The sequence below is a fragment of the Biomphalaria glabrata genome, chromosome 4 (assembly GCF_947242115.1).
Source record: "Biomphalaria glabrata chromosome 4, xgBioGlab47.1, whole genome shotgun sequence".
Classification (NCBI taxonomy): Eukaryota; Metazoa; Mollusca; class Gastropoda; family Planorbidae; genus Biomphalaria; species Biomphalaria glabrata.
Genome location: NC_074714.1, coordinates 45,859,864 through 45,883,855, shown reverse-complemented (window position 1 = coordinate 45,883,855; position 23,992 = coordinate 45,859,864). Strand labels below are relative to the sequence as shown.

Sequence of the window (23,992 nt, the reverse complement as noted above, 5' to 3'; positions counted from 1 at the left end):
TTGTAGATATATATTTATACATTGATAGTTTTAATTATTACACAGCATTTTTTATATCTACTTTTTATTTATGAATTAACTAAATATATAACAAACTTTTTTACTAAATTCCATGATAGTTTAGATCAAAAGCTGGTCAATGTGTGTCTTGGGCTTTAGATGGTGGCAAGCATAGATTTTTCAGTAATAGATAATTAAGGAATGTTTTCTTTGACTATTCCAGTTCCCATCTGAGACTTTTTATTATTCATTTTTTTTTAGTCATTGATATGATTGTAAAGTTAGTCTTTCACTTTACTATTGTTTGATGCTATTAGCTTTGACTAGATTTATCCACTTCTCAAAGATTCTTTGACACTTTGAAGGCCTCTGTTTTGAGCTTTTTGATTGGTCTTTGGAGGCTTTAGTCTTTAAGGAAGAAGCATGTTTAATTAATGTTCTAAAAGTGTCAGTTTAAATCTGTTTCAGGATTAGCTTTTAGGCTTGTAGCTTTCAGTTTTTTTTCATCAATGACATTATTTTTATAGCCCAAACTGCTATAGTTTTTCTTCTTCATCATTCTCATTTACATGTGGGAGAGTTCAGATCAGTAATCCTATATCTGAGATGAACTGTGCAGTGGTTTCCAGATCAGGTAGTTCTCCGTACAGTTTATGTTCTATAGGAAGGTTTTGGGGCCAGAGTCTTGTTCGGGCCTCTTAATATAGTATGCAGCTTTGAAGGACATGGTCAGATTCCTGAACATATGTTGTCTCATTCTGTTGTGTCCGGTTCTGAAGCTGCTATAGTTTCCATATGGCATTATTAAGAGAGTCATGAATTTACAATAACTACTGAGAAGGTGAAGGTTTCTACTTAACAAATCTTTGATTGTTTCATGTCAGCTTCATGCTGTTTTATGGACAATTGAGGTAGTGGGTGTTTTGACTGGATTCTAAATTGTTTTCATTGTTTCATTTCAGGTTCGAAGTCAGTTGAATATTTCTCTGCTGAGGATGAGATATTGTATGAAGTTGTTGAAAAAATCAAACATGTTGTCCACTGTGGTCAGATCTCGTGGAAAAAATAATGTCACCTTGTAAGTCAATGACTTTGGATACCACTTGACTTAGTTGAATGAATAAGATAACATATTCACCATGAAAAAAAGGGTGATTCTGTTTGTTGAGTGAACCAATTCTTTCAACATCATTTTGTAAGTAAATTAGACTATTGACTTGTATACAAACATTTGTGTTTCAGTCTGCTCATACCTCAAGTTGCTGAAGAGCTCAAATCAACAAAACAAGAAAGAAATCTCAAAGAAATGGTCATCGACTATGAGGGTATTGAGATGGACATGATCAATACTGAGACGAATTGCACTCCTGGTGGGTTCACTTTAGACTTCAAACTTGGCTTAGTCTTCTTTGGTTGTCTGTCATGTTTGTATTTTTTTTTGTTAAAGAAATGTTTTTGGATTCTTTTCTTTTTAAGTGGCTTCTTGTGATTAAGTAATTTAAAAAAACAAAACAAATTATTATAGAATTGAAAAATAAATTATCAGAAAGACACAGAAAAGTTTTTTTTATTATACTCTATATTACCATAAAAAAAACTTTTTTTTTTTCATCTGAGAGTTAATGAGTCTGAACAATTAAGGAAACTATAATTTATTATTGACTAAAGCCATGGGAGAAAAAAATGGTAGTTCTACATTTAGATGGAATGTTAACAGTTTAATATCTGTTTAGCAATCTGTTATATTCTAATGTTATGATATATATTATAAAAGGCCATAAAGTGTTTATTATATAAATAAAATTCATGCTTAAATCCTTAATAATGGGTCTCTTTAAGAATGAATGACTTTGACCATCATAAATGATATATTTACTTATCAATTAGAATATAAATATTTTTTTTTTAATTCAGAGACTCTCCAAGATTTAGATAAAAAGATAGAAGAATTAAATATTGTAATGCTTTTAGACAGAGACACAAGAAAGAAAGATAAACGACCAAAGAAAGGTAATTTGTTATAATTGCTATAAAAAATGATTATTATTTATTCCCTGAATACCAGATATGTAGGTATTGTATGCTGATGAAAGATGGTATCATATTAAAGGTCTCTGGCTAAATTCTTGCAAAGTATCTTAAATGGAAGTCTTTGAGTTGGACATCTATAAGTAGATACCTGATGTTTAACTTTGCTGGTCTAATTTTGCTTTCTTGAGCATATTCTTGGAGTAAAATTTTGCAAAGCAAATAAGAGATGTGCTTTCTCAAAAGTTGTTACAAATTTTGGTAACTAGCTACAGACAAAAATATTTTGTTGTAATTTGTTATAGTTGCATATGTTAATGAGATGAAATGTTTTTATAACTCTTGATTATGTAAAGATGTTAAACAATTTTATTTTTCCAGTGAAGTAATACAAAAAAAATTCCTATCACTTTTATGAATATATCTTTGTTTTGATGTTGGCTTTTAAAGTGTTTAAAATGCATTTTAATTCAATTTTTTTCTTTCATCTCTTCACAATTTTTGCTTTTTAAATTTGCATTTGTCCATACATTTTTTTTTATTATGACTATATATATAGATAATGAAAGGAAAAATTGGAGGAAGCTGTTCTTAACAAAATTTATCTCTGAGACCAAAGCCATCCATGCTTCTCATATTTTATATACGGTAAGTGTCACTTAATATTACTAGTATAGTAAAGTTACCCTTTCAGACCTTGTGATCTATTGGGCACTTCACTGAGTTCATCTGTTTCTGTGGCCCACGATTAATGAGGGTGCCATGTAGCCATCATATCGACCAATTGCCTTTACTTTTCCCTAACTTATGTCAGGTAACTATTAGAGCTGGGTGGACTTAAAGGCGCCCTAAAGATCCTGGAATTAAAAATCCCAGTCTTCACTGAGATTTGTACCCAGGACCCCAGGTTTGGAAGTCAAGTGCTTAACCATTCAGTCACTGCACCTTATATTACTAAGTCTTGCATAAATGAAATAGTCAAGTTGTTAATTACTATAACATTAGCCGTAGCCTGGCTATAGAAATACAATAGAAACACATTAAGGAAACCCTGCTGGACCAAAGTAAAAACACGGAAAATTTGGACCACCAGCAAGAAACAATTTACACTAATTTGTCTTTTTTAATTTTTCATTGGTTGATGTTCTCTCAAAGCACTTTCTGATCAAGTTTTTTTTTTATACACAGGCTCTATGCAAGCATGAAGCTAAAATGGGCTCTAAGGAGACGATGTGCCGAAAGTCTTTCCGCAATATTCTGTTTGAGCTTCAAGAAGAAAAGAAGCTTTACATTATTGGAATTGCTTCAAAAGAAAAACCAGATAAAATGGTAAGGCAACAGGGCACTCGTTTATTTTGAGACTGTAATTTTACATGTAGATCAGTAATGTTGATTGTAATTATTTTACAGCACTTTTAAGACTCAAAAAAACAAAAGTTCTATATTTTAATTTGATTTTATGAATTAAAAAAAAAACAACAGTTTCATGAGTTGTTCTATCCTAATCTTTCCTCACACTTTCTTCCTAGTCAAAAGTTAGAACATACAAAATTTGATCATTCATTTAAAGCTAACATTGTGCACATAGTAGTATGGCTGGATAGCTAAGTCAATAGTATTTTGCTAAAACCATGAATCTTGTATGTTCGACCTCTATGCTGACCAATGTTCTGTATTCGTTGTTCTATTACAGATAAAATAGAAATGTTTAGTTCATTCCATTTTTAAACAAGAATGATTTTTTTTTTAAATTGTATATTTCTTGTTTTCTTTTAATACCCCAAACCACAATTTGATATTCAAATGCAGCTTTTAAATGACAAGTAGCTAGGTATAAAATATATATTTATGATAGATTGATTTATTTTTTGGGTGGGTGACAGTTTCATTAAATATGTTTGACATTTCCCCTTTAATTTACTTGGATCTATCATGCACTAAAGTTTATTCTCTAGGGGAACATAAGTGTGGTCATGTTTGTGTGAAGCCTAATTAATTTCTCCCTAAATTAGATATTCAGCCCTAAAAATTTCACTTCTCTTAAAATGTTGTGTTATCAGTTTCAGCCTTGTACATAAATAGTTTGGTTCTACATTATTGTTTTAAATTGTGTGGCATTTTATCTGCAACTTCTAATGTGACTAAAGAGGTCAATCCTTGATACACATCCATGTTTACAGGTTAAGCATTTATAATCATTAAACACAGCAATTTCAACATTTTTCCTACTTCTGGTGTCTGCGATCCTGGACTGATCATTATGCTTGCGGATCTGTCCTGTGCTTCTTTCTCCCAACTGAAGAGCTTCATGTTGCATGCATTAGTATTCATCAATATATCTAATAAAACTATCCTTATCATCATATCCTTAACAATCATACCCTTTCACATCATCAGCCTTGCAGTTATGCAGTTACTTGAAAAAAACAACATTACATAATTCTGCCACTAGAAATTAAACTGTGTTAATAAACATATGGAAAACTTTCTGTAGGCAGAGATCAAAGATTAAAATGCACTTTGAATATCTAGATAATGTTCAGCTTTCATTCTTTTTCAGCTTCAGCAAATGATAATAGACTATAGCATCCCACCTGATAGTGTTGTGGTGAAAAGGACTTTATTACTGTCACCATTAAATGTCTCAACTGTCAAATTCAAGTCAGCTGCACCTTCTTCTCCCTACAATATTGGAAAAAATAAGGTAGTATTAATATAGCATGCAGTTTATTTCATTCTGGTTCTCTTAAGCATTAATAAAAAAAAATGGACAACTGAAAACAATTATTGTAGACTAAGTGCAATTTTATTTTGTTTAATGTTCATACTTGATTAACAAATCATGCATCAAGCAGGTAGCAAGCACCTGTGCACTTCTGGTTGACATGAAATTACCAGAATAATCATACTTTTTTTATTGTTTGTTTTATATGTTTTTTTTTTTTTCGCAAGGCCTGAAAGGGAATCTTTTTACTAGGACTGCACGGAATGTTAGAGGACAGAATTTGAACTCAGGACCATCTTGATTACAGTCTGAAGCACATACCACTTGATCAGGCATCACTCATTTACAACAAACACATTGTTTTACTGCCTTGTTGCCATAGTAGCTAAGCACTCAGCTTCTGAACCAAGAGTCAAATCCCACTGAAGGCTGGACTAATTAATTTGAAATTTGAATATATTCAAGGCAGTTGATCATGGAGCTGGCTAGACAACACCCCTCCCCCTAACTGTTGGTTGGAGAATGGAGAATGAGATGACTCAAACAAAACTAACATCTTGAGTGATGTGTGGCTGAGGGGCATAAACCTGTTGAATACCTAACAAGTGGGATTGAGTTTGAATCCTAATGATGGCAAAGAATTTTATAATGGGATTTGGCTCAAGTGTGACACTGGGCGCCTAAAGGCAGCATGGAAACCATTTCTCAAATACCCCCTCCCCACACAAAAGATAGGACCATAGTTCTCTTTGCATATTATAACATGAAAGACATGCTTGCTGTACATATGCCAATCTATAAATTACAAAACTATTTAGGCCTTTGTATAACTGCTAAATTTCTCAGTTGCACCTTAGTTTGTCTCCCCTTAATGCGAATCTACTCTTCCTATTTTGTTAAAAATTTAAAGCAGCTTTGATATTATTTTTATAGTGATTTTTTCACTTTAATTAAATGATAAAAGTGTTATTACTTTCTATTATAGCGATGTTAACTTTATAAAATTACAAGTTTTTAAAACATCAATGAATTGCTCTCACACTTAACAAAAAGCAATAAAAAATTAAAAATTGAATTGATTTAGATACTGAATAAAAACATGATATGTAAGTTTTAATATAGGAAGCATTTATACAATATAACTATTTCCCCCCCCCCCCCCCCCTTTTCCACACACTTATAGCTTTTCTTCAACCCTAACTCAGATTCATCCTATCTCATTAATAACATTATTAATTCAGTGCTAATTATGTTATTTTTATATCCCCCCCCCCCCTGAAGTTTTATATGAAACATTTTCTGTACATTTCAGGCTGGACATAAAAAACCTGAGGTACCATCCCCTATCAAACAGAACACAGCACCTGACTCTGGCTTGGCCATGGTATCTATCTGTGACCTGCTTGAGAATTACAGTCAGTCTGGGACTACACCTACTTCTCCTGAAGTACAAGAAAATGTTAGTATCATATTTCACAGTTTTTTTTTAATAGGTTAGACTGGCTATGTTGAGTATTTTTTCCTCATTATAATACTGAGTAACGAAATTGAAATGAGGGGAAATCTCATAAATAAAATATGATCTTAACTCTTTGAGTGCGAATTTTTTTCACTGAAAAAATGGAGTTTTTTCAGGAAGAACCAAAATGGGAGAGAGGGTGGCGCTACAAAAACTACTATAACTTTTTTATTTCTTAAAATATATGAATAGATTTGGTATCAATTTAAAGGGAAATGAATGTGTAAAACGCTAGAGTATTAGATAAATAAAAATTCAATAAAATATTTTTTTTATATCAATTTGAAGTGTGTCAAAAAATTTTTTTTTGAAAAAATGAAGTAAAAATCCAACTTACCGAAAGGTTTATTCCCATGTTAATAAAGTAAATCCAATATAAAAGAATATTCACTTAACCACACATATATGTCACATAAAAATATTAAAAAAACAACATTAGCACAAGTCTGGGTTGTTGTTTTTTCAGTTTCTTTGATGTTCACAAAAATGAAGAAAAAATTCTATTTACACAATATTTACACAAATCTCAAAACCAAATTGAAAATCAATGTCACTTTATACATATTTACAGTTTTTTTATCAGCATGTTAAAAATGAACTTGTGTATGCCATTTCTTAAAACAATCTTTTGGATGCAGATGAGGTCTATCAGGACAATCACTACAAATGAAATGAGTGCGCGCTGGTTTTTTTGGTGTGCTGCACACTTTACACCGGTTTTCTTTATCAGAATGGTCAATTATATGCCTGCCTGCATCTAGCCTGGGGATAGGATTTTTCATAGGTCTTCCTACTACTGGCTTTCTTCTGTCTTTCTCTTCTGGAGGCATCACAGCGGCTGCTTCCATACATAGTGCATGGACAAGTTGAATTTTAAATTTTTTCAAACTGAGCATTTCTTTTTTTTCTCCATTTTTGCACATCAAATAGAGAACATGGGCATTTGAAATTGTTATTTCAACAATCCAGTGAAACAATTTTTTCCACCACTTTATGCTTTTTCTGTTCTGTAGACCGTAGTAGCCAATTTTCTGATCGACCAGATCGCATCCATACATGTATTTATTGTATGTATCCACAACAGCAGGCTTCACTTTATTCTTTATTTCCCTGTTTTCAGCTTTTGCCATGGTAGACACAATAGCTACAGGCTTTTTAGCCTTTTTGTCTTGCCAGCTTACTACCAGTAGTTTTTCCTCAGCTGTCGCCCAATATCTAGACTCCTTGTGCCTCATTGTGAGTTTTTTAATTTCATCAGGAAATCCTTTGCGGGTGGTCTGTACTGTTCCAGTATAATATTGCTCTTCTGACAAGAGATAGTCAACTAGTTTTCTGGTCGTGTAAAAGCGATCAGCAAATACATGATAACCCCTGCCAATGACGCCAAGCAAAGTCCTAAATATCTGTACTGCCTGCCCTCCGTCCTTGTCACTGTTTGGGTCAAATGAGGTGTTTTTTCCATAATATGTCAGAAGATTCAGAACATATCCTGTACAGCTGTCAACAAGCCCAAAGCTTTTGATGTGATATTTATAAGGCTTTGAAGGATTAAATTGCTTGTACAGCCATCTGCCTTTGAAGCCCACAATCATTTCGTCGATGGCCACATTTTGGAAAGGTGTATAAACTGTGTTGTAATTATCAATCAAGAGATTGATAAAAGGCTCTATTTTTCTTTTACCTTCAGCATCTGGTTCCCCGCAATGTAACATTGAACAAAATAAGGACAAGAACCTGTCCCTTTCAAACATTTCCGAGAAAAATGGAGTAAAAAAAATATCATCGGTTGAGAAGTAATCCTGTATGCTTGGTTTTTTGTTCAAGCCCATAGCCATGGTGGTAGCCAAAAATTTTATCATTTCATACTTGGTTACAGGTTTCCAGTTTTGAAATCTTGACCTTCTCCTCAATGGCGTGTTTTGCTTTACTTTTTTTAGAGCATAGGCATTGATGTACTCTATCACAATATCCATGATGGTACATGTGAAGAGGGAAGAGAAGCAGTCCAGAACAGAAGATGACTGGGATAAATAATTTTCATTTATCCCAGGCTCATTCTTGGGTGCAAAACTGAACTGGTTTTTGGTTTCAAAACCATCTCCAACCATTATCCAGTCAGAGATAGATCTATTTATAACAACATTATGATTATCATTTAGTTTTCTTTTTTTGCTTTTGCTACCAACAACTGGAAAACATGATAACAAAGAAGTGGGCGTTGCCCCAGCTGTTTCTTCTTCATCGTCACTGCTTTCACTAGATCTAGGTCTAATGCCATTCTGATTCTCGTAGTCACTATCTGATGAATAGGCATTATCACTCTCATCTGAGGAAAAGTTATTAAACATTTCTAATGCTTGCTGAGCAGTGATTCGCCTAGATCTAGAATTAGTCTCAGGTCTAGAAAGTCCACTAGATTCACCTAAATCCATTTTAGAATCCACTCAAAACGAAAAACACAGTGTCACTAAAACAAAGATTTGAAAATAAAACGTGTACGTATGGCGTCCAATCAACAATAAAAGGAAAGAACAATCACTCTCTCAACCGGAAAGAAATAAAGAATTTAAAAAAACGAACTTTAAAATAAAGAAATATAATGAAACAAACACTATATACCAAGTTACTCAGGGAGAGTAACGCCGCACTCTACAGCGCTAGGGAAGTTACTCCTGGAGAGTAACCCCGCACTGAAAGTGTTAAAAAGAAAAAGAAATCAGGTTATTAGGTCTTTACATCTTTAAAGAAAAAGAAGAAAAGATAGTTATTTTAATGTAATAATACAATGCTACCTTGCTTCTGGAACTTAATTTTGTTTTAAAATTTCAGTTGAGAATCAATTTGTCCAAACACCCAAACTGTTTTTCATATAGGAGTTAACATAATTAGATTTAATTGGTTATTATGATTCAGATACAGTGTATATATGATATGTATATTCTAAAAATAAATAAGTTATACTGTGAAGTTTACAACCCAAGAGTTGTCAAATGTTTTGTAAAAGTTTGACATGTTTAGGATGCTCTTTCAGAGTTGAAGATAGATGCAGGCTATTTTCATATTTAACAATTTTGTTCTTTGTCAGTTGAATAGTCATTCTGTCTCTCTGTCTTCATCTTCTTCTGTTCACCAATGACTTTCATAACTAGAAGATTAAACTTGATGTACTTATCAAAGATGAGAACAATGCACAACATTCGAGCCTTCCTTCATTGGTAGGCTGAATAAGAGACTGACGGCAGTAAGCCAGATGGCACACAAGATAATTGTCTGCCAACTTGTTCTAGGTGTTAGGATTATGAAAATCTGTTCAGGCTCAGGGACATTTTGGAGTCAAATATTTTGGAATAGCACAGCAATGGTAAAAAAAAAAAAGTAAAAATTTTTTTTTCAACATTTTCCATGTAATAAGATTTTTAATCTTGCACTTTTAACCGTCTTTTTCATTTCCCTACAGCCACCAAAAAACTACAGGTCATTTAGCACAATGGCCAAATATGAAAAAGCTGAATTCCTGCACAAATATTTGTTTTATTTACTGTACCAGTATGAAGGGAATGTGGATGGTTTACCTGAAGGAAGTACAGATGTAAGTACTCAAGTAAAAGAAAAAACAAGCCAGGTATATTTGAAGCTTAAAGAGGGATGGTATTCTGATCTTGTGGTATGTGCTCTGGACTGTTGTCTTGATGGTCTCTGGTTCAATCCCTGGCCTACACTATCCCTAGACATCCTGTGGGAGGTTTAGGCTAGGACAGAGATGTGCAACGTTTCAAGCACTAGCCAAAAACTTTTTAAAAAAATTTTTGCGGGTCATAATATTTTTTTTACAAAAAATAAAAAAAATCCAACTATTTAGTATAACATCTAGCTTTAATGATTGCAAAATTGAATTCTTAGTGTTTTGTCAATAGTTAGTTCTAATTGGAAGGTATTTTAGTCTTAAGAAGGAATTTTGTGTTTATGCGTCAACCTATTTATGAATTTAATTAATTCAAAGATGCAAACTCAATAATAGATTCACAATGGTAGACTTTATATAAACCTGTTTGTTTCAGAAGTCTTTTTGTATGTATCATTATTACAACCTATTACAGTATTTTACTGCTGTCCATTAGGGATAAATGAATTGAAAAAGTTTGTTCCCATTAATTTTGGGGGGGGGGGGGGGTAAATATACAACATTACAGAATTTATGTTAACTCATTCTTATGCATTACAACATTACAATTAAAAATTACAAGAAAAAGGATGCCAAGGCATAATTTTTTTGACTCAGAACCGGACACAACAGAATGAGACAACATATGTGAAAAAAAAGACCTTTTCCTTCTCAGTGTAAATTAATTCAACTCGACATGAAAATGTAAAGAAATGGGTCAGGTGCAGTGCCAATATAGTTTTGTCATAAACATATGGATATGGATTTAAAAGGAAAAAAGGGTGAGGTGTCCGCAAGTATAATAAATTCACAGGAGTCCACATGTATCATTTCACTCTATAGTACATTTTCTTTTTCTTTTGCATAACTCATTTTCAAGAAATAATGCTAATGACATCTTATAATGTCTTTTGTTTCCTTATAGGACGACCAGCCTCCTTTTGTGTATTTAGATGTTGATGATTGGAGAAGATATTTACCTCCATTGAAAAAACACAATGGTGAGACATTAAGTTCTATAAGGAAACCATTCATGGTCATTGTGCTGGACTTTGCTTCCAAACTGAGGGGTTCTGGGTTCCAATCCTGTTGAAGACTGGAATTTTTTATTTCAGGATCTTTAGGACACCTCTGAGTCCACCCAGCTCTAATGGGTACCTGACATTAGCTGGGGAAAAGTAAAGCTGGTTGGTCATTGTGCTGGCCACATGTCACCCTCATTGACCATGGGTCACAGGAGCAGATGACTTTTACATCATCTGCCCTATAGATCGCAACGTCTGAAAGGGGAACTTTCTATGATAAATAACTCTTGAATGCTGGTTAAAGCACAACTTTGATTATTTCTCTGCTTTGTTTAACATTGTAAACAAAAAATACACTGGCACTGTGAGGCCAGATCTCTGTCATTTTATAGGAGCACTTCAATTTAGAATTTGAACCCTCTAAGTTATACAAATTACTCTATAGTACTTTTCCACTTACTGAGTCATTTCCATATTTGAATACATGTGTATTTTCCAAAATAAAAACATTTTATCCACTCTAGTTGCTATCCTGAGGGATCTGTGCCATCCAGGGACATGTATGATGGGAGATTTCATTCTAAATATGCCACTGGAACTGTTCTGCCAAATGGCCAGAGGTGCCATGGAGGTAATTGATTCTTTAATTTAGTTGTAGGTTAATAATCTTTAGCAGTGATGATCCTCTTACGTCTCTGTTAAATATCAGATCTTTTTTTTTATGACATTCATATTTGACTAAATTTATTCAATGAAAAACAAAGAAAAAAAATCTAATTTGCATCAATTTTCTTTGTATCCAAATTGTTATCATTAGGCTCAATGCTGGAGCTCTCTTTTTGGAAGTGCATCAGATTTGTGGGTCGCTTCAATGTTCATTTGTTGAATCGTAATACCATGAGGATGCAGATGACACATCCTTGTTTATTTGACACATTTAAGTCTCATTAAAGTATCTCAAAATAGATCCCGAATACCATAAAAAAATTTAATTCTTTAAATATATTAAATTAATCTTGTTTGATTGGCTTAATGCTATTTTACTTATGGTAATATTGCTTTCTAAAACCAAGTATTTTTCATGACCTGCAGGTGCCTGGACTTCAAGAGCTCTTGGATGATCCAGTGAAGAAACTTTACCCCCTTCGGCTTACGCCTCCTTCAGTTCTATTCTATCTTCTGTACAAGAGAAAGTATAGGGCCAAAATCAGGGATAACCTAATTAGGCTGTGTCATATGGGGCTTCTGAGTTTTGGCCCAGTAACTAGCAATAAGGAACTGGAGTTTGTAAGTCTTTAACTAATGACAAGCAGCTATTAACAAAAAAAAAGGTTTTATATTAAACAATTAGGTTATTCAATGATAAACAAACAGGGTCATGTGGTATGCACTTGATTCTATCCCCTACCATCTTGCAAGAGGTTTGGACTAGGATGTAATAATCTTCATTTCTTAAAGAATGTTGAAGAATTTTGAAAATAAAATGTGTGCTAGTTCAGTCATTTTTTCATTTGGTGAAAAAGCTGACTGATGTATAAAATCTTGGACAGTTTTGTCGTAAAGCATTGGGTTAATGCCCTTTTAGACACTGGGATCTCTAAATGGTATAGATTAGAGTCTGGTCATCAGCCATGAAAGTTTTAAACGGTCACAATTTTGATCAAATAAAAAGAGAGTTTAACTGAACTTGTCCAATGGACACTTTCACTCTATTTTAGTTTAAAACTTACTGAAGAAATCAATTTTATTTTTCTGAGCAAACATTTCTTTTTAAGGTTTGTGTAAAAATTACATGACAATCATTTTTGTTTTAATTATTTTAAACACACTAAAAATATTTAAAAATAAAAAGCATTGTTATATTGTTTTCAGCGCCCTAATGACTAAATGTCTTAATTTGACAAGGCAAATATAATATAAATATAATATAATGAAATCATGTTTTTTTAAACTTTGAATATTATCAGTACCGGTATTACAATTTTATTGTGAATGTGATATAACATTATGTATTTTGCTATCTTTTTCCCCCTTTTTTCCTGATATCTAATTGTAACTTAAAGCAGGTCTTAGTTTCTACTGTTACCTTGGATTTTAACCTAGTCTTGTACATAAGAATTTTCCTGGTACAATATTAAATCTTTTTTTTTCTCTTTCTCAGATTACAATCTTCCTTCACTCCAAGGCCATGCTACTGGACACCAGGAAGAGCTTGAGATGCTACCTTATGACCCGTTGCCCAGAAGGTGAGACCTTTGACATCTTGAACTTTCACTTCTTGAACATGGAAGAGGTGGAGCGTTACTGGCAGGATCTGAGGAGAATCTGTCTCTTCTCTCAGATGGGCAGCAGTTCTATTGGTAAGTCAACTCCTCTTCCTCTAGCTATGCAGCTGTTTGTTGAGTGAAGTCTATACAAATGTTTTTACTTTTTGTTGTTGTTGACCTCAATGGCTTCTATATTGACAGAGGACATCAAAGGCAACCATGGAACTGTGACTATTCTAGAAGCACATACTCCAAAGCCTTTTGATCAGATGGTCCAAGAAAACTGGTTACCTGGGGACAGGAGAGGGGCTGCAGGACTAGACAGTTCTCTTTATGGGTGAGTTTCATTCTTTACAGTTCAAAGATAGTCAAGGCAGACAAAACACATAGTCAAACCTTAGTCTGTTCACCCCATGTTAATAGAGTAACTCAAAATAATCAAATTATGTTTTATGAATGTGACATGAGCACTGCCACTGCTGTATATATCTAACTAGGTCTACAAAAAAAAATAACACACTTGAAACTTAGCACAAAAACATGCTTTACCCACTGTTGACTCATTTTTAAGAATACCATAATGGAGTAGAGCCTTACTATTGAAAGACTCTTTACAAAGCTTATATCAACTCTGTCTGTCTGGTAAAATGTTTAAACATATTTTATTCTCCTATTATCCATTCTCGGATCAAGTTAAAACTTTGCACAATTATTCATTGTACCTGACAAAACATGAATCATTAAAAAAAAATTAATCATAAGTTATTTAATTATTGGTGATCAATTATTTTGTTTGATATTGAAATCACTGCTACTTAGTGAGATATGATGAGGTATATATGGATTTAATCCCTTTATTACGTTAAGGCATCTTTTGTTCTCTCACTTCTTATGAAGTAGAAATTTTGCATAATTATTTATAGCAATAACAATGCACAAATCAATCCAAAAATTAACCAACATGTTAATCAATTAGTACTAATTAATTAATTGTGTTTATATCTGAAAGGGAGCTAAACCCTGCCATTTTCAGATAAATGGCAGTAATTAGCAGTTCTTTCCTTTAGATAATCTTTATTTTAATAAAAGTATTCCTTTTTGTTTTGGGCTTGTTTTACTGTAGACATACAAAAGTGAGCATAACAGTGTAGAAAATGTCTCATAGTTCTTCTTTTCAACTTGTTGTCTTTTGTTGAATGTCTTGCAGGCATCGCAGCAATAATTGGAACATTGAAGGTCTCAAAAGAAATCTTGGGATGTCCCTGATGGTTCAACCCTTAATAAGCACAGACAAGGTAGAACTTAAAGTGGACAGTGATCTTGGTGAACCCTCACTTGTTACAGGTGAATCTTCTCTTTATACTCCTTAGTGTTGCGTGGGCTCCAAAGGTTAAAGCTCTTTGTTTCTGAACAAAAATTAAAGCTCTTTGTTTCTGAACAAAGACATTGGTTTTAATCCCAATTCAAATTTATATTTTAGGGTATTTGTTACTTCTAACCAGATCCTAGTGGTACCTGTAAGCACTTGTAGAACGTTGTGAGTTACCTTGTACAAACCACCCGCTTAACTAAATGAACATTAACCACAAATGTTTCTTTGGATCACTGCTGCTGACTCCTTGGCTCACCATGGAGGGCTAGCACTACCTGCTTAGCATGCTGTGAGTTTCCATCATATCCTGGCAAAAATCCCAAAAAGAAATGGAAAAATGGTTTGAGTACTAGGACAAGTCTCAAAAAGCCTATGAAGTAAGGAAGCACATGAGGCACCCTGCTGTTGTGGATGGTGCCTCAGGCCTGAACACAAAGCAGGATGGGCTAGCTACAGCCCCCTTTGGCTCTTATTTTGTAAGGCTAAGCCCAAACTTCAACTCATGTCTCATATTCTTTTCAACTGCCACAGACTTTCTGATCACTGTCTCGACAGGTCTAAGTTCTTGACCTGTATGGTGACATACATGCCTTAGGTTTCTGTCCAGGCTTTCTGTCTACATTATCTGCCCCAAGGACAATCAGTTGACTTGGGTTAGACAAGGAGTTCCCACTTCAAATTCAATATTTTGTTTTTAAGTCACAAGTCTGTTCAAATAACCTTGAATATTTTCAGAAAATGAGAACACCGCCAGTGCTGCCAAGGCCCACAAAGCCTGTAGGTTACAGAAACAGCAGATGCCAACCTCTCCCACTGACATGGATGTTGATGGCATACCAAGCTCTAAGGCTAAAAAGCTTCCCACTAAAAGAAAAGCTCTGCCAGCTGCAAAGTCTATAGCCAAGAAAGCTAAGCGTGAATGTAAGTCACAATTTTTACAAAATCATGAACACTAGACCTAGACTTCTGATTTAGAACTCTTAATATCTAGTCTAGATCTAGATCTACTTCTAGATCTAGAATCTAGATGTAATCTATATTAGATTTTATGTAAAAAATATAAGTAAAGCTTAGATAATCTATTACCAAAAATGAAGCAACTCTGAACATTAATTTATTAAATTCTTGAATAAAAAATGCCTTACATTCAGAAATTCCCCAACTTCGATAGTCTTTTAAAAAATGTGATAGTCCTTTCAAAACTGATGTTGGCTTTAGACCTATGTAAGACTAAGTATCATTCAAACAACAATTCTAGAAACATGGGATACTTAGAACTCTAGAAACATAGGATGCTTAGAATTCTAGAAACATGGGATGCTTAGTTTGTTGTATTTAGACATACAAATATGGCTGAAAAAATTTGTAGCCTTTGAATGTGTATAGAAACTATATAAAGTAACATAACTTTATTTTGATTTCTTCACCTATTATAGATGAAAAGTTAAGCAAGAGGGCAGTCAAAAAAAGAAAGTTGATACCCAAATTAACTAAAGCCAAAAAGCGTAAAAACCGCAGTAAGTATTGTTATCTTGGTAACTTTTGTATTTGAGGGTGTTATGATGGGATGGCTTGATGGGATAGCTTGGCTGTCATTTTTATTACTTAATGTTTTTATATTTCTTTTTATTGTATCCTTGCCTCTTAAAATTCAACAATCTTCTGTAACCTTTGGACTGGAAAACAATCCTTTTATTTTGTCATTGTAACCTTCTAATTACATCTAGAAGAAACAAATCTCAGAACTCAAGCCTGTTTCCTGAAAAGATTTTATAGGTCCAAAGAAGGCACTATTTAAAGGATACGTGTTTAAAAACTAAAAGTAATGTTAATGTAACAATTTCTATGATTGTTTAAACACTGACAATAAAATGTATATTGATTCTGGTAGTTTTTCATGATGTATGTAACACACTCTCCCTTTGTTAAACATGTTACAAATGTCTTTTTGATCATCCTTCAGTCTTTGACAGCACAGACAAAGCTGCTCTACAACGTCTGAAAAAAATGAGGGCGTCATTTACTCCGATGGAAAATGGAATGGTTGGTGTTGCTTCAGTTTTATTTAGGAGGAGAACGTTACTGATGTTTTTTTGATTAGAACCAAAGAAAGATTTTTTGTTAATATGAAAGAAAAAATGTTCATGTCAGTTTACTTTGAGTGACCAATACTTTCAGATTTTACTGTTTGAGGTAACTAGCTGTTTGCTGTTTCCAAGAGCGCCACAGTGTGTCCAGACAACATTCCTAAGAGATATACTTCATCAGCTTTTGGAGGTAGTAACATTAGTAACATTAATTTTTTTTTTGCTACTAGATTTTCTGTAGCTCATTTTCTGTGTGCTAATGATGAAGAAAAAGTTTCAAATCTTTGTGAGCAATCATGCGACAATTTTGGCTTTTGATCTCTTTTGTTTGTTTCCATTATCCAAATAATATCAACGTATGCAAATATTTTAGGAGTCTCGTGATAAGACAGCCAATGCAATTAAGGGAAAGGCAGCACGACTGATGAAGGATAAAAGATTTCGCTGTTACCTATCCAATTACATCTCACAGGCTCTCTCTGATGAGGTGGGTCACTGACTTCAGTAAATGGTATTATGTCAAATGTAACTAAACCACTGTTGTGGAAAACAAAAGTTTGATTTTATAACTCATCTATTTTTTTGTTCCCCCATAATTTTAGAAGAAATGATCTTATCAATTTCATACCACAAGAGAAGCTGATAATAAAGAAGTTATTGATTTACGTTACTGCTGTTTAAAAAAAAAAGTTAACATGCCATTACTATTTTTTTTTAGTAATTGTTCGTCAACAAATGTTCCTAAACAAATAGTTCGATTAAAACATATTGTACTAGGCTACAATATTCTTTATTCTTATAGAAAGACTAATACAAGTGACATTTGTCAATGAAAATAACAATGTTCCTTATTTTAATTTGACACCTTGTTAAATCTCCTCAGAAAATTTCCAACAAAATCAAAAATTTGAAGCGACCACAAATATTTAGTGAAGAAATGCAAGGTCATTTTAAGGAAGTGTTCTTTTTACTGAAAGACAAATTTGGGTAAGTGGACTGACTTATAAATTTAACACATCATCTTTGTAAGCTGCTGTCATGATATTGTCATGTGATTCCTCTTCCTTTTATAACCTAGTGCCTAAACTTCACTATGGGTATTTCCTTGCAGCTCTCTGTCAACTCACCAAATCTACTTGCCATCGTCATTGTCTGAGCTGAGAGATGACTTCATTCTAAACACAACGGATTACTATTTATACAGTACCCCCAAGATGGAAGATTCCCGCCTCACTTTAACCAGCATTAAAACAATTGTTGTCTGGGATCTGCTTGAAGTAAATCATTATTTTTTTTTTTTTAATTCACTCATAATCTCCTGCTTTGATACTAGAACTGATAACATTTTCTATTTATTTCAGTTTTTATTTCCTTTTTTGGGCTTAGAAATGATTTATTATGGAAAGAATACTAGAACTGATAACATTTTCTATTTATTTCAGTTTTTATTTCAGTTTTTGGGCTTAGAAATGATTTATTATGGAAAGAAAAATTTATTGAAACTTGTTTGTTTAAGCGAAAATGTTACAAATGCTTTTAATTTTAAAGTCCCAATGAAATGTTCTAAGCTCTTTCATTTAAAGCACACAACACATTTCAATATGGAGGAAGCATTAGACTTTCACTTTATGTCTTCAACTTATAAAACTAGCCATAATAAAGGAGATTTGATAGGAAATTCCACTGCCACCCATTGTTAAAATTATAGCTAAATTCTTTTGTACTTAGTTGGCAATAGTGACATTCAATATAATCTCCTTGACATTGCTTAATTTATCTTGAAAATCTCCAATTGAGAAGAAATATCCTGTCTCTCAAGGGAGACCAGCAAGATGAGTCACTCGTGAATGTAATAATGTTTTAAGTGTCAAATCTGAAACTTAGCAGGTTTTAGTATTTTGTTCAATGATAACATCTATAGCAAAAGTAATTATTGAAAGCTTGTTTGTTTTTTGACAGTGTTTCCTGCATCTGAAGACTCCCATACTGAGTACTAATGTGTTCTTCACCCTGTCCAAATATTCTGATGAAGTAATTCACAATGCCTACAACTTGTTAAGAACTCATGGCATCATTATCAAACTGAAGGTATAAATTGCTTTGTTTACTTCAGAATTGAAGATTATTACACCCTGCAGTACTGCAGAGGTTGGGGGGCAGGCAGAGTTTGAACCCTTGACGATGGAGACCATCAACTGACAGTCCAAAGCCCATTTCATATGACCAGGCTGCCTTCCATTGCATGGTATTAGTTTGGTGCATAGCTTATGAAGAACATGAAAATAAAGAAAACTGTTGTTAAAAATAAAAGTTATTCAAACTAAATAAAAAACTAAAAAAAAAAATTAAATAAGAAAAACAAGAAATACTCCCTTATGTCTTACTTAAACTTTATCTTTCTTTTCAAGAAAATAGTTAAATACTTTTCTTGACTCTTCTGCTCAGTGAGAATCCTGTATGATGTTGGCTTGTCATGTACCTCTGTCTAATCTTCTCTGTTGTTGATGTTAATAATAATAGTCATCACATATATTTTGCACACCTATGGCCAGCTGGTTAATTGCCTAATAATGTTAACATATGCTTTTGAGAGATAAATGATTGGGACCAGACTATTGATCATTATAATTTTTTATACTGACAGCGGGCTGAGAAAGACAGAAGAATTATAGTGACCAATAGTTCAGCTTTATTGAACAGCCACAAATCTATGCTCAGGTGAGGTATTGATTCATTTTGAGATTTTCTAAGCCCATCACTTGAATCCCTTTTGAAACATTTGAAGATGAGATGGATTATTGATGTGACAGTGAGGAAATTGTTTAGACTAAAGATAGTTATGCTAAGATACACTTGCATCATGATAGATTTTAATTTTCTCACTGGCTTTATTTGAACTTATTTTGTTTGTTTCATTCCTGTAGTTTTTTTAATTTTTTAATTACTTCTTATCTGTGTTTACTTGGAACAGAAATGATTCATTGTATTGGGATGACCATTTTAACAATGATTATGTGCCCAAGTAACATGCAAACATTTTTACAGTAAATAAGTAGTTCTTAAAAAGACAACTTTAAAATTGATCTTCATTTAAAAAAGAATGTACCCCTTTCATACCTTGCTATCTAAAGGGCAGATGATGTAAAGGTAATATGTTTCTGTGGCTGAGGGTGTCACATGGCCAGCACAATGACCAACGGCTTTAGTTTCCCTAACTAATGTCAGGTATCCATTTAGAGTTGGCTGGACTCAGTGGTGCCCTAAAAATCCAGAAATTTAAGAATCCCAGTCTTCACTGAAATTTGAACGCTGGACCTCTCGACTTGGAAGCCAAGCGCTTTATCACTCAGCCACTGGGACCCTGAGCTTTATTTTACTTTTATTTTATAGCAGAATCAAAAGATATTTTGCACAGTATGGTTGTTTATTTAGGCCTGCTTTAAGACTTAAATCATTGTTGCTAACTTGACAGACACACAGAGGCACTGAAGTCTCTCATTCCACCAGAGCTTTTCAAGAACACTGTCTCACTAATGAACCACTTGAGATCTGTCTCTCTAAAAAAGTGTTCCAATGTGTCTGGAGATGCACTTTCTAATGGTGCTAGTGGAAATACTTGTCCTTCTAAAGAGTTACCAAACAACGTTGAAGGTTTGATCAACCGTGTGACCACCAAAGTTGAGGAAGATATTTTTGTGGACATTGATTTGCATAACTATCATGGAGGTGTTGTTATGTGCTTGTTGACATTGATGACTAAAAAACAGGTTAGCACACTTTTTTAAAAACTTGCTTTTATATTATTGTTTTAAATTTGTATTTTCAATATATTTGTCTCATTATTGAATTTATTACCATACCATTTTTCAATTATTGGATTAATTGAAGCTGTAAGCAATATAACTGACATTAATTGCAATGTCTTAGATTCTGAAAATTAACAAGGAGTGCAGTGTTTGCTATCTGCATATTTTGCCACATCTGATACAGACAAAGCCGTTGTCCACCAGGGGGCTTTTTAAGCTATCTTTTCATCTTCTCTGCCTGTCTTCGTGACACACATTTGAGGACAAAAGCTAATTTAACTGTATTATTTATTTCGTAAATATAGACTTATTTTGTCAAAGATAGCTAGATAGATACTATTAGTTAGTAGCTATAGACTGCATATTTCATTGCTGTAAAGTTATGAAAAAGTTTAACAAGATTTATGTCTGAAACAAAAAAGTATTTTTTGAATTGTCTAAAATAAACGAGAAGTGGTCACCCAATTATGAAAGAAGATAAATTATTCAAAATGTTTGAGACCAATATTTCAATTTGAATTCAAATTTAAAGTTTTTTTTTTTTTTTTTTTTTTTTTTTTTTTAAAAAAAACATAAACTACATACTTTTGATATTTTATTCTGTTTGTAGGGTAAAATTAAAGTCCACATTCCAGATGAGATGGTCAAGCTTGACGAGGAAGGGCAACAGAAGCTGTTCTACAAGCAGCCTCAGACAAAACTTGCCCGCGAGAAGAAACTTGCAGCATTAATGGAAAGTGATGAAGACTCAATGGACGAGTGGCCCAGTGAAGGTAAGTCATGTGTAGCAATAATGTCTTCAAATGTTCAACTGGGGATTTTATTATTCCATTATGTTTGACTGATTAAAGCTGATTGAAATTTAAGTCACCATAGATTGTGAACTTGGTTTGTTTTTTTTGTCATTTATTTTAGAATGAATGAATGCATGAATGTATTTCATTCAATAAGCTTTTGCATTTTATAGAAAATTAATCAAATTTTTGAAGGAAGGGGAGGGGGGGAGGTTCAATCCAAATTATTCTAATAGATAAGAAAAGCTAAAGTACATCTCCCCCAAGGAACAAAGAATTTAAGTGGCATCTTTGGAATCAAGTGTTTTTTTTTTAGTCTAGAATTGATGCATCAAAGAAGTATTTGTGCAGGATCTAAATGGGGGAAAGAGGTGTCCCCTGTTTAAGACTAAGACTGCTTTGTTGATCCTTAGGAAAATTTGTTGTGATTACAAAGACTCTCAAATAAAAACAACACAACACAATCATTCACATAAATAGAACAGACAAAACAAAAAGAGTTCATTGAGTGACTACACACAGACATCTTGATCCTTTATATGTTTCCTAGTCAATGAGTAGTGCTTATATGAGCAACAAACAAGTTTTTGTACCATTCAGTTCTAGTCTTGATTGACAAAAGTCATAGTTATATGACATAGTTATGATGGAGGGGGTGGCTGGTAACATTTAAACTTTAAAGGCTTCACTATTTTTTGAAATGTACATGTTATACATTGCAATACCTACATCATTTTAAATATGCAATGCAATAATATGCAATGTTAGAGCAGAAAATGAACTTGGAATCTATATTTTAGTAATTTATTAGCCACCACTAATCAGGGTCCAAATTGATTTAATGCTCAGACCAAGTGGTACAGGATGAACATAATTCTGTGACTTTCTACCAGCATCGGTAATCAATGTTAAAACTATTTCATTCTTTACATTTTCAGAGGGCTCTTCAATATACAAAGAGCAAAGAACTGGTAAGAAGCTGGATACAGTAGTCAAAAAATCTCAGAATCCAAGCACATTCAGTTTGGGCACTGATGAGGTGAAATCTGACCAGGATGATTTGTCCAGCGAGCTGAAAACCATTCGTCTGGAGTCTGTGACAATGACACTTAAGGATGTGAAAATCTCTGCTAGCAGTGTTCTCAGTAACTTCAATGTGTGGGTAGGCTCGGGTTCTCTGCTGACCTTGGCCAGAACTTCTATCATTGAGAAACTGGACCTGCTGATGTCTCGCTGTCTTCTTCAGAGAAACTTCATCGTGGAGCCTGCAAGCATTCAGTTGGCTCTCACCTCATCAGGTGATGAGGTCAACTCCATCAGGAGGCCCCATGACCATCTCCTAGACCCAAATGACACTGAAACATTGCACGCCAGAGAAGAGGGTCAACATTTTGGCGTATTTGACATACTTGACTACGGTCTCTACAAACATGTCATTTCTCATTTGGAAAAGTGTTTCAGTTGTGAGTTTGATCAAGATGACATGGAGGCTATTCTGAGAGAGAAACTTCCATCAGAAAATCATCAGAAAGCTACAACTCTGCTTAAGTACATAGACAGAGCAGATAAGATAGGAATATCTGAAGAAGAACTTGAGGTATTTCCTAGTAGTACTATGTTATTTTTTACTTTAGTAATTAAGGTCTTTAGAGGTGTCAAGAGTATTTAAGAAGTGTCAGGAGTAATTAAGGTTTTAAAAGCTGTCAAGAGTATTTAAGAGGTGTCAAAAGAATTTAAGGTTTTAAGATTGCAGGAGGATTGTGAGTTCCATTTTCAGACCTTGTGATCTATAGGACAGATGATGTTAAGGTCATCTGTTTCTTTGGCCAACGGTTAACGAGCAGGGTGTCATGTGGTCAACACAATGACCACCTGCCTTTACTTTCCCCAACTAAAGTCAGGTACCCATTAAAGTTGGGTGGACTCATTGGCGCCCTGAAAATCCTGAAATTCAAAATCCCAGCCTTTACAGAGATTGGAACCCAGGACCCCAGATTTGGAAGCTGAATACTTAACCACTCAGCTACTGCTTCCCCCCATTTGGTGATCAGACATGAATGTTTTTTTTCATTTTCTTTTCTGAAAGAGCGTCTGTAACTTTATAAGAATCTCTCTGTAACTTCTTGAATATAGATTGGTTGATTTCAGGGATTGAAGTATAAATGTAGCTTGTATGTTCTGACAGGTGAACATGGCATCATCAAGTATGAAGTTCAAAGACTTGATGCAGCAGCTGATCTTTGCAGATCTGGTGAGTACCAGAGCGTCACTCTCTCATTCTTGTGCTGTCTTACATGCAAACACATTTTTTTTTTAGAGCACTGCTCATTATGTACACTTTGTCATGTAATGTCTTCATTAGATCCACTCTGTCATGTAATGTCTTCATTAGGTCCACTCTGTCATGTAATGTCTTCATTAGGTCCACTCTGTCATGTAATGTCTTCATTAGGTCCACTCTGTCATATAATGTCTTCATTCAACCTACTCACATCACATTATCATTGAAAATCTGTTTCAACCCTAAGACCTAATCATTACTAAAACAAAATCTTATGCTACTATCTACAGTTCCTACAGAATTAGTATTTAGTTTGTTAGAATGATCAACCATATCATACCATCCATAGTATGTATAATTCTATAACCATATATTGCAATCATTTTGTCATTATTAAAAACAAATCTTGGACTTCATTATTCTATTA

General features: G+C 33.7%; 1 protein-coding gene across 1 annotated transcript in view; it reads left to right on the top strand.

Annotated features, from left to right (window-relative positions):
• The window catches only part of LOC106052530 (general transcription factor 3C polypeptide 1-like), a 241,653-nt gene that overhangs the window by 10,777 nt on the left and 206,884 nt on the right, over positions 1 to 23,992 (top strand). Inside the window, exons 11-37 of the mRNA XM_056025524.1 lie at positions 963 to 1,078; positions 1,243 to 1,370; positions 1,915 to 2,010; positions 2,588 to 2,676; positions 3,217 to 3,357; positions 4,589 to 4,732; positions 6,066 to 6,212; positions 9,730 to 9,861; positions 10,859 to 10,934; positions 11,483 to 11,589; positions 12,051 to 12,245; positions 13,120 to 13,318; positions 13,427 to 13,562; positions 14,433 to 14,569; positions 15,333 to 15,518; positions 16,034 to 16,114; positions 16,561 to 16,640; positions 16,776 to 16,874; positions 17,058 to 17,171; positions 17,568 to 17,671; positions 17,796 to 17,961; positions 18,644 to 18,772; positions 19,329 to 19,402; positions 20,157 to 20,451; positions 21,101 to 21,263; positions 22,223 to 22,881; positions 23,470 to 23,535. Coding sequence (XP_055881499.1) covers positions 963 to 1,078; positions 1,243 to 1,370; positions 1,915 to 2,010; positions 2,588 to 2,676; positions 3,217 to 3,357; positions 4,589 to 4,732; positions 6,066 to 6,212; positions 9,730 to 9,861; positions 10,859 to 10,934; positions 11,483 to 11,589; positions 12,051 to 12,245; positions 13,120 to 13,318; positions 13,427 to 13,562; positions 14,433 to 14,569; positions 15,333 to 15,518; positions 16,034 to 16,114; positions 16,561 to 16,640; positions 16,776 to 16,874; positions 17,058 to 17,171; positions 17,568 to 17,671; positions 17,796 to 17,961; positions 18,644 to 18,772; positions 19,329 to 19,402; positions 20,157 to 20,451; positions 21,101 to 21,263; positions 22,223 to 22,881; positions 23,470 to 23,535 — 4,059 coding nt within the window. The remainder of the gene's footprint in view (positions 1 to 962; positions 1,079 to 1,242; positions 1,371 to 1,914; positions 2,011 to 2,587; positions 2,677 to 3,216; positions 3,358 to 4,588; positions 4,733 to 6,065; positions 6,213 to 9,729; positions 9,862 to 10,858; positions 10,935 to 11,482; positions 11,590 to 12,050; positions 12,246 to 13,119; positions 13,319 to 13,426; positions 13,563 to 14,432; positions 14,570 to 15,332; positions 15,519 to 16,033; positions 16,115 to 16,560; positions 16,641 to 16,775; positions 16,875 to 17,057; positions 17,172 to 17,567; positions 17,672 to 17,795; positions 17,962 to 18,643; positions 18,773 to 19,328; positions 19,403 to 20,156; positions 20,452 to 21,100; positions 21,264 to 22,222; positions 22,882 to 23,469; positions 23,536 to 23,992) is intronic.